Raw genomic sequence first — 9,344 nt, forward strand, 5'->3', positions numbered from 1 at the left:
TCTATAACTCGAAACGATCAACTAAAATGTGAAACGATAGTTGATTCAATAGTCATGTTATATCGCTTAAGGTTGAAAACCAATTTTTATTAAGCAAAAATGCTATAGAACATATATGTGTCACCTCAATAAAGTTGGAAGTACAAACTTTGTAGATGATAGTGAAATACTTGTTGTAGAAAAATAATGTTACTAGCTAGTATTTCTAATAGTCTAGAAACAGAAGTTGAAAACAAATCCAGCTCAAAAACTTAGAAGATTTCAAAGTCTACCAACTGCTAGACATTGCTATGTTTAGCAATTTATTGTGAGAGATTGGGTTATGGAGTGGTGTAGTAATATAGATTGATTTGGTAGTCTCATGTGCCATCTTGAGCATGGTGAAGATGGTTTAGGTCCTCAAGCAACCGTTTGGTCATGTTGAACGCTTTAAAATTCGTGCGCGTCAATGTCTCAGGTTGGTTGGCGCCGGGTGCGCGGTCACCGCGTGGCCTCCCCACGCCGCGCTCATGGCCGCACGTGCATGCTGCTACGCATGGCTGGCCATGGCTATCTCTAGCCTGGCCATGGCTTGGCTGCCGCTGGCCCCACCGCATGGAGCCACTGCTGCTACCACCTGCCTCATACCGCGTTGCGCTGCCGTCGCGTCCACCACTGCTGCCTTGCATCGTGACCCCGCCGCTACCATCGCATCGTTGTCATGTCCACGCCGATTCGCTGCACCTCTACGCTGTTGCTGGCCCTATGCGTGTCGCCTCTGCCATGTGCACATGGGCGAGCCGTCGTCGCCATGCCATTTATGGCACCACGGCCGCGTGGGCCACGTTGGTCGAGAGCGCATACATTTCCGTAGCGCCAGCGCGTGGGCCTCCCATTCCCTTCTCTCTTAGTTTTCCGCCGCCGTCATCTCGTGTCATGGTGAAGCCAGAGAGCGAGCACCTCTCATCAATTCCTCATGCTCGCGTCTCTGTCTTCGCATCCCCTCTCCAGCCGACCCCACCCCGTCTTGACTCGCGTCACGCCAAGCTCCAATTTTGGAGCTTTGCCCACCGCCGTGCCGTTAAGGCCCATCACCGCCCATGCCGTGGCCAGCCTCCACCACTTCACCCTGTGCTAATTCCTCTACACCACTAGCTCACCTTGGCTCCCTCTTCACCATGCGCACGCCAGTGGGAGCGCTACCGCCTCCCCGCTATCGCTGACGTGGCTATGTCCGCCATGGCTCGTCACCATGCTCGTCGCGCGCACGTGGCTAGCACTGCTCTGGTAATCCCTAGCTGAACTACCACTTCGGCCGGGTTCGTTGTGTGCCTCTAGTGCTTATCTCCTATCTCTACCATCCTATTAACGTTGTGGCTCACCGGAACACAGTTGCCGCCGTTGCAGGTCGCCCGCCGCTGGGGAGAGCTCGCTCTACATCACCCCCGTTTGTGCCACCACCACCCATCGCTTCGCGTCGAACCCTAGGTATGCGTCGGCCTCGTAGATAGGTCAGCGTGGGTCACGTGTGGCTGGCGCAAGCGCCAGTGCCACCACTCGCCGCGCAAGAGCACGTGGGGGAGGCTAGGGACCTTGCCATTGTAAAGAGGAGAAAGATCCGAGGGTTCTATTGCAAAGTCACTGTCTATAGAAATAGTAACATGGAATGCGGGTTGTTTTGCTCATAGTTTAGGGGCGTTTTTGCTAATGTGCTAGCGCGCGCGGGATTCCCTCACCGTGGGCCGCCTCACGCTACAGGCCAACCTCACGTGGGCCGCACCTGTGGGCCGCCGCGCGCTCGCACGCGTGCATTGCGTCGTGTGGGCCGTGTTGGGCCGAAATCAGTTTAGCTTTTTCGTGGAGGATAGAAATAGTTTTTCATTTTAATTCTGAGCTGAACTTTGGTAATTAATATAAAATCATGTAGGTATCCAAAAATTATGAAACAAATTTTGTTAAGTTCCTAAAATTGTGCTCTATCTGTTAGTGTATTTAGTTCATATATGTGCTTGTTGATATTAGGAGCTATTAAACCATTTGAGAGTGCTTAGTAGTATTAGGTTAAATATTGTAGGAATTTTTGTGGCAAAATGGTGATAGCTTTAGCTTTGAAAATTTGATAGTAGCTTCATGATATTATTATGTGCTCCCTATAATTTTTGTAGCTTTAGCATAGACTTAACATAAGGGTAGTTAAATGCTCTTTGTTTCAAATATACATTAAATTATTAGTAGAAATAAAGATATGTCCTTCATTTGTAATGCTAGGTGTCTGTTAGTTGAACCCAACACTTTACTTGATGAAGATGATAGTTATCTTAATATCTTAGTCATTAGAGCTAGCTTAGTAGTTTACACTGTGTATTCTTATTTTAAGAGTTGCTGTTACTGAAATGCTAAGTGTTGCATCATCATCGCATGCATGTAGAGAACGAGTTAGCAGAGATTGTGACCATCGGAGATCACGAGTTAGAGGAGGTGATCGAGGAGTATGAGGAGGAGGTTCTCATGCAGGAGGAGGTCCCGGAGCCACCACTGACTGACTGAGCTGACACCCCGCCTGCCTAAGGCAAGCCCCGATGCATAACCCTTATTTTGAATAATCACAGGATATATATATGTGATTTGCATTTACGTTACAGGCTTATGCATAACCCTTATGGGAAAACAGTGAAACTACATGCATAGATATACCTACCTATGAGTTCTACTAGCTTAGGCCACGTAGCTGTTATGCTTAGGTTTTTCGGTAGCGTGAGTAACCTTCCGTTACTCGCAATAGGTGATTATTAAATATTACTCTCATGATAAAATGGTAAAAAGAACTAGAGACCGACAAGGATATGGTACGGGTATTAGTGGGTGTAAGAGGTTATGTCCCACGGCCAATGGGGCATAGCTTGGTTACACTGTTTTCCCTGTCCGTGTTGGTTAAGGACCGGCCGTTGCATTGGATTCTAGTCAGGTCACAGACTTATTATCCTAAGCACATACTTGCTTATGGGAGCAGGAAGGCTCATTGCTCTCTTGTCGTGGGTTCCTGCTCTTTCTAGACTGACTGATTGAAGGCAGGGATAGTGGAGGTCTAAGCACCACACTGAGTCTAGGACTCAGGTGTGGGGGCTTGAAGTCCAAGTTTGGGCGGGGACCTAGACCCCTTGACAAGAGAGTGGTGGGTTGGTCCTGTTTGTGCCTAGGGTACAAGCGGGACGTGTGTTTCGGGGTACCCAACTAGGCTATATTCATTCATGAATCACCGTGTAATACGGTACGACTTGTCTACGATATAGAATCATAGTAATAACTGGAAGATGAAAGATGGTGAAATGGATCTGATTGCATAACTCTTGCTTGAAAGTAAAACAGGTGCTTACATAGAATGGTTAGCTAATGAACTAATCATGACTGCTAATAAAACACATACATAAGGATTCACTACTAGTATTGCTTTTTTGCAAAAAGAAAACCCAGCAAACCATAAAGCTTATCATATTCTTTGGAGTCGGGAAATTATTCCCCCTAGTCGGGTAAGTCTTGCGAGTACATTGTGTACTCAGGGTTTATTTACCCCTATTGCAGGTGCAGCTTGAGGAGTAGCTGTTGTGTGGAGGATTCTTCTCGTGGGCACAGACGGATCCTTGTATCTTATCGCTAGATGTTTATTTTAAATTCTGCTGTTTAAATTCCGCACTCTTGAACTTGGTATTGTAATAATGTATTTCTGAGAACTCTTGATGTATGAAATGGACTAAGTATTGTAAACTCGTTCTCATTATTGGATCCTAGAGGAAAAACATGGATTATTCGAGTTCTCCCTTAGGGTGTGCTCGACGGAACCATACGATGTAGCTTGTTTTCAAGGTGCTTAGTGTCTGGTGCAAGACGAGCGCCTCCGGAAGCATGCTATTTGAGGCGGTTCTGCCACAGGTCACATCTAGGAGGCAACCGACCGCGTACGCTTTAGCAGTCAAGCAGACAAGCTTATCTAGCGCTGGACTCAAGATGGAGCATATTCCGCTCAGTCTGCATACAAGATGCTGCACGCTGGATTAATCAAATTCAAAGGCCATCATCTAGTTTGGAAGACATGGGTGCCACTTAAGGTAAAATTTTTCCTTTGGCTGGCCCTTCGGCGGCGCCATTGGACTGGGGATAGAAGGTTGCCACACGGGCTCGAGGCAAGGGAAATGTGCTACCTGTGTGATCAAGAGGTGGAGGCCATCGATCATATCATTGCTTCATGTTCCTACTAGCGCGAGGTATGGCACCGCATCCTACAAGTGCTGCACAGACTGTTTCCACAGCTCGCCTCAACAACTTTCAGCTGGTGGAAGCATCTTCGAGCAGTCTACAACGATCCGCAGCAGTTTGGCATGGACTCTCTGTTTGCCCTCGTGTCTTGGCATGTGTGGAAAGAGCGCAATGCAAGATGTTTTCGTGGGTCTGCGGCCTCGGCGACTGAGCTTATGCAGCTCCTAAAGGATGAAGGGGACCGATGGATTCAGGTCGGAGCAAAAGGCCTTGGAAGCCTCGTTAGGCGTTAGCCATGGCAGATCCTCTCCCGGAGTCGTGTGTTGTTATGTAGCAATGCAGCCCCTATGTTCAGCGCGGCCTTCGGTCTCTTACTCTTGCAATCTAAACTTGCTTTCTTATAATACAATGATATGCACACTCCTACGTATTCAAGAAAAAAAAAAGAGAACCATTTTGGCTCTCTCATGGAAGCAATGTAAAAGCTTGTTCACAAAGGCCTAACATTGCTTGGTATCCAGACAGCCACTTTTAAAGCCTTAATCTTTATCACTTCAAATGAAAGATATCATAGTAGACCAGTAGCCTTTTGTTTCAAAACAAATATCCTATTAGTAGACCAGCTGCCCCTTCTATTAGTATAAATCCGGCAACCTCTTGCTGCCTTTTGGAAAAAACCTGTCATAGTCATAGAGATATCTACAGATGTTTAATGCCAAATTCCACTTCTAGGTAACCGTTTCATAGAGTTGGTAACCACTGTAAGATTTTTGAATTCACGACGATTATCTCCTTCATCTTTAGCACTTCACTAGAAACTTGTGTTTTCGTACCACTAATCATGCTCGAACTTTCTGCATTCAAACTGTAAGCTGGATCATTGCTGCAAAAGAATGAAAAGTATAGTTATATCAACATTGATGTAAATGATACTGAATGATTGTAGAAATATATATGTGTCTCAAATAATATCTTACAATATTTGACTGAAGTTTTGCCTTGGTGGCATGTCTAGCTCATCTGAACCTCTCTCAAACATTTCCAAGACCTTTCCTATGGTAGGGCGATGCATTGGTAATATTTGGATGCACCACAGGCCAATCACACTCATTTTTCTACTGATTCCTTTGTTCTCACGTGTAACTTCACATGCCGGTAGTCCATCGTCATGACCAAAGTGGTCATAAATCCAATGTGGAAAATACTTTTCACTTGACTCTTGAGCCATCGATTTAACATTTTTTCTGCCTCCAACCATCTCTAGCAACATCATTCCATAGCTATAAACATCTGATTTTGCTGAAACAACTCCGAAGGTTCGAGAATGCACTTCAGGAGCTATAAACCCAGGTGTTCCTCTAGCACCGGTCATAGAAAGCTTGCTCTCCTTGGTATGGCACAACTTGTCCAAACCAAAATCAGCAATCTTTGGGTGAAAGTTCTGATCCAGAAGGATATTTTGAGGCTTGATATCGAAATGCACTATGTGTGTATTACAACTATGGTGCAAGTATTCCAACCCTCGAGCGATCCCAATTGCTATGGTATAGAGCTTATCCCATCCTAAAATTGCTTTGGGATTCTCGGAGTATATATACTTATCCAAAGAACCATTTGGCATATACTCATATATGAGGGCCCTCTTTGAGCCTTCCAAACAAAACCCAAATAAGCTAACAATATTAATGTGAGATGTCCTGCCAATACTCATAACCTCATTCACAAATTCCTCACTGTCACCTTTGGAGTCATGTAGGAACTTCACTGCAACTAGACGACCATCATCTAGCCTTCCTTTGAAAACCATGCCATAACCACCTTCCCCAAGCTTATTATTAAGGGAAGATGTTATCTTTGTTACTTCTGAGTACTTGTATCTTTTCGGAGCTAGTGACCCATGCAATAATATTAGGGCCTCAATGTTCTCTTCTGTGGTGCTGCTAGTCGTCTTTTTGCATAGGAAAAACCTTAGTTTTTGCCTATGCCATACCAACACATATATACATGGTAGGAGCAAACTTGCAGCTACTGAAATCGAAACTAAAATTAAAGTAGATGTTATTTTCTTCTCACAAAACAATGGGCATTCAGGCTTAGAGGCCACAAGCAATTTAAATTGTAAATGTGAAAATAAATTATAATGATCACAAATTTTGCTCCAAATCATGTAGTTTTATATTGAAATCTATAAATTGAGGGCTGATTGTTCGAATTTTTCAATGTGCAAAATATATATATGTAAGAAGCTTTATAGTAGTTCTTCGAACTCGCGCCGGCTGCCTGTCCACCGACAGAGCTAGCCACCCGAGCTCTGCTCGGTTCTCCACTACTTATTTCATTTTTGAATTAATTTCCTTGCTATTTTAGGTGTCAACGGGAATGGCTGGAGGACAGTACTAATAGGTATGCTACTTTTGATATTCTTTCATAGCTACTAACCCAAATTTCAGTAGTTATATATAGTTATTTAATGCAATAAGTTAATTTTTAATTTCAGTTATTGGAACTTGGAAGAGCTTAGAAGAACTACTATAAAGCTTCTTACATATATATATTTTGCACATTGAAAAATTCGAACAATCAGCCCTCAATTTATAGATTTCAATATAAAACTACATGATTTGGAGCAAAATTTGTGATCATTATAATTTATTTTCACATTTACAATTTAAATTGCTTGTGACCTGGGCATTCAGGCTTAGAGGCCAGTGTCTATCGGCGATGAGCAAGGAGTGGTTGTGATAAATGATGCTGAGGATCTGCATGTCGTACTCGCTCTGAAAGGACCCGAGGTATGGGATGTTGTTGTTATAGCAACGAACCTGGAACCCCATCCCGGCGCGGCAGTTGGTCTGCTCGGCGCCCTCCGGGATGAGCCCAAACGGGAAGGAGATGGTCACGTAACCGCATGAAAAGGGCGGGCACTGCTCTCCTCCTGCTTGCCCATCTGCTGCCCCCACCGGCGATGGTAAGGATAAGGCCACCCACACCGACGACGAGACTAGGAAGAGCAGCGACGAGGATAGAACCAGAGCCATGGAAAGCTTCGAAGATGGGCATTAGCAGGACGAACAGAACGGTGAACCGCTCACAGGTACTACAGCGGTGGTGGCTGAGTGTAAATGGTGAAGAAGGAGAGTCCGCGTCGTCGTGTGGGCCGCGTAGATACGAAGCTTTTGAGTTTTGACTGGGGGGCATTCGGGCCGTACGTTGTCATTGGTGCACGGAATTTCCGAGGTGCCCAATGGACGTACGGGGCACGGCGATGACCGACGTGACCGCGCATGCGCGCTCTGTCTTTTCCCCCGGCCGGCCAACAAGTAAGGATGGATTCGGATCGGATCCGCATGGAATCGAATACGGATAGCACTATTTACCACATTTTATTTTGAATACGAATACGAATATGGATGCTATCGGATACGAATGCAAAACGAATGTCTCGAATACGGATTCGTATTCGGATATTTGCGCAAATTAACTTGAAGTAAATATCCTAAAATTCAACCTTGATGGATAAAATATCGATAGATATGTAAAGCGAATTAAACTAAAGTACATTAACAGTAAACTCCTAGATCGAAGTGATTTAAAATCAAAAGGGATAATAGTTCATACAACACCAAATCAAAATGAAATAAAGTCAAACAACAATGTTGTGAGAGAGCAATCCTAAAGAAAGAGCAATCCTAAATTTCTTCCTGATCCACAATGATGTGAGCGGCATCACCATCAACATGATCACCTATAACACAAATGATTATATGAACAAACAAATAAATTTGAGTTTCTAAAATTAACAATATGAGGTCTAATAGCTCGAATACCTTCATCTTGTTCAGCTTTGTCATTTGTAGCAAGACCAGCCAAATCATCAAGAATTGAAGCTACACCACTTTGATCTGAAATAAATAAGCAAAATTATATGGGAGAAATCAACAATAAATAATTTATCAACTAGACATACAAAATTTACAGTACTGAGAAGTAAGCAGCAACAATTACCTTCCCTTGATGCTCTTATCCAATCCTTGGAGCAAATAAGGGCCTCAACAACTTGAGGGTCCAAACGGCTGCGATACTTGTCAACAACTCTTCCTCCAGCACTGAATGCTGATTCAGATGCTACTGTTGATGCAGGAATAGCTAAAACATCCCTTGCAAATCAACCAAGGATAGGATATTTTGTACCATGGGTCTTCCACCAGCTCAAAATGTCAAAATAGTCACCTTCTTTCCAAGTCAACAATGGATCTTTGATATATTGCTCGAAGTCAGTCTGCTCTTGGCCAGGTTCAGTGTTGTCCCTTAGAAATGAACTTAATCTTTTTCTCTTTGGCTCCTCATTTAAATCCACATAGCACTGAGAAGTTCTAGTAATTCTAGGTTCAGATTCTTGCACAAAGCTAGCTGCACTAGAACCATACTTGGAGGCATAAGAATCATAAAGCTTTTGCAGAATTTTCTTGAACTCATACGTATCATCAAATCTGCAATCATCTGACATCTCAATGTAATAAAATTCAACCACCTTCATCTTGTACCTTGGATTCATCTTGTACCTTGGATCCAAGAAGCATGCAACAGCAAGAGCAATATTGCTCATATCCCAGTACTTATCAAATTTCTCCTTCATTGACTTAGCCATAGAAACAATAAATTTGTCATTGCTTTTCAGCCACTCAATAATCTTGAGGTTAATTTCACAAAATTCAAAAAAGAGCAAGTTTGTTGTTGGATAATGGGACCCTGAGAGAAGTTTAGTGGCATCATAAAATATTTCCAAGCTGCTGCACAGGGCTGCAGCATGGTCCCATTCCTCTCTTGCAGGAGCATGTGAACTATATTTGTCAGGATAACATAGCACAAGCTTCTGAAAAACACTTTTTAAGTGAAGAGCATCTGCTATCATTAAGTAAGTTGAATTCCATCTGGTGGCCACATCTAAAGAAAGACCTCTTTCTACTACTCCCAGTTCTGCAACAGGCTTTGAAAATACCTCTTGTTGCAATGGGGAGCTCTTGACAATAAGGACTAATGCACGAATGTTTGCAGTAACAGCTGAAATTGTGTTCACACCATCTCTAGCAATGAAATTAATAATGTGTGCAGCA

The 9,344-nt window shown here is 43.7% G+C and overlaps 1 protein-coding gene across 1 annotated transcript; it reads right to left on the reverse strand.

Moving 5' to 3' along the window:
• Positions 1–4,494: 4,494 nt before the first annotated feature.
• On the reverse strand, positions 4,495–7,515 carry LOC136454352 (LEAF RUST 10 DISEASE-RESISTANCE LOCUS RECEPTOR-LIKE PROTEIN KINASE-like 2.5). The gene is made up of 3 exons (XM_066454799.1): positions 7,003–7,515; positions 5,208–6,386; positions 4,495–5,113 (listed from the first exon to the last, which is right to left on the reverse strand). The coding sequence occupies exons 1-3, from the start codon at positions 7,266–7,268 to the stop codon at positions 4,972–4,974; spliced, it is 1,587 nt and encodes a 528-aa protein (XP_066310896.1). The 5' UTR covers positions 7,269–7,515; the 3' UTR covers positions 4,495–4,971.
• Positions 7,516–9,344: the final 1,829 nt, after the last annotated feature.

The sequence above is a fragment of the Miscanthus floridulus genome, chromosome 5 (assembly GCF_019320115.1).
Source record: "Miscanthus floridulus cultivar M001 chromosome 5, ASM1932011v1, whole genome shotgun sequence".
In the NCBI taxonomy this organism is placed as follows: domain Eukaryota; kingdom Viridiplantae; phylum Streptophyta; class Magnoliopsida; order Poales; family Poaceae; genus Miscanthus; species Miscanthus floridulus.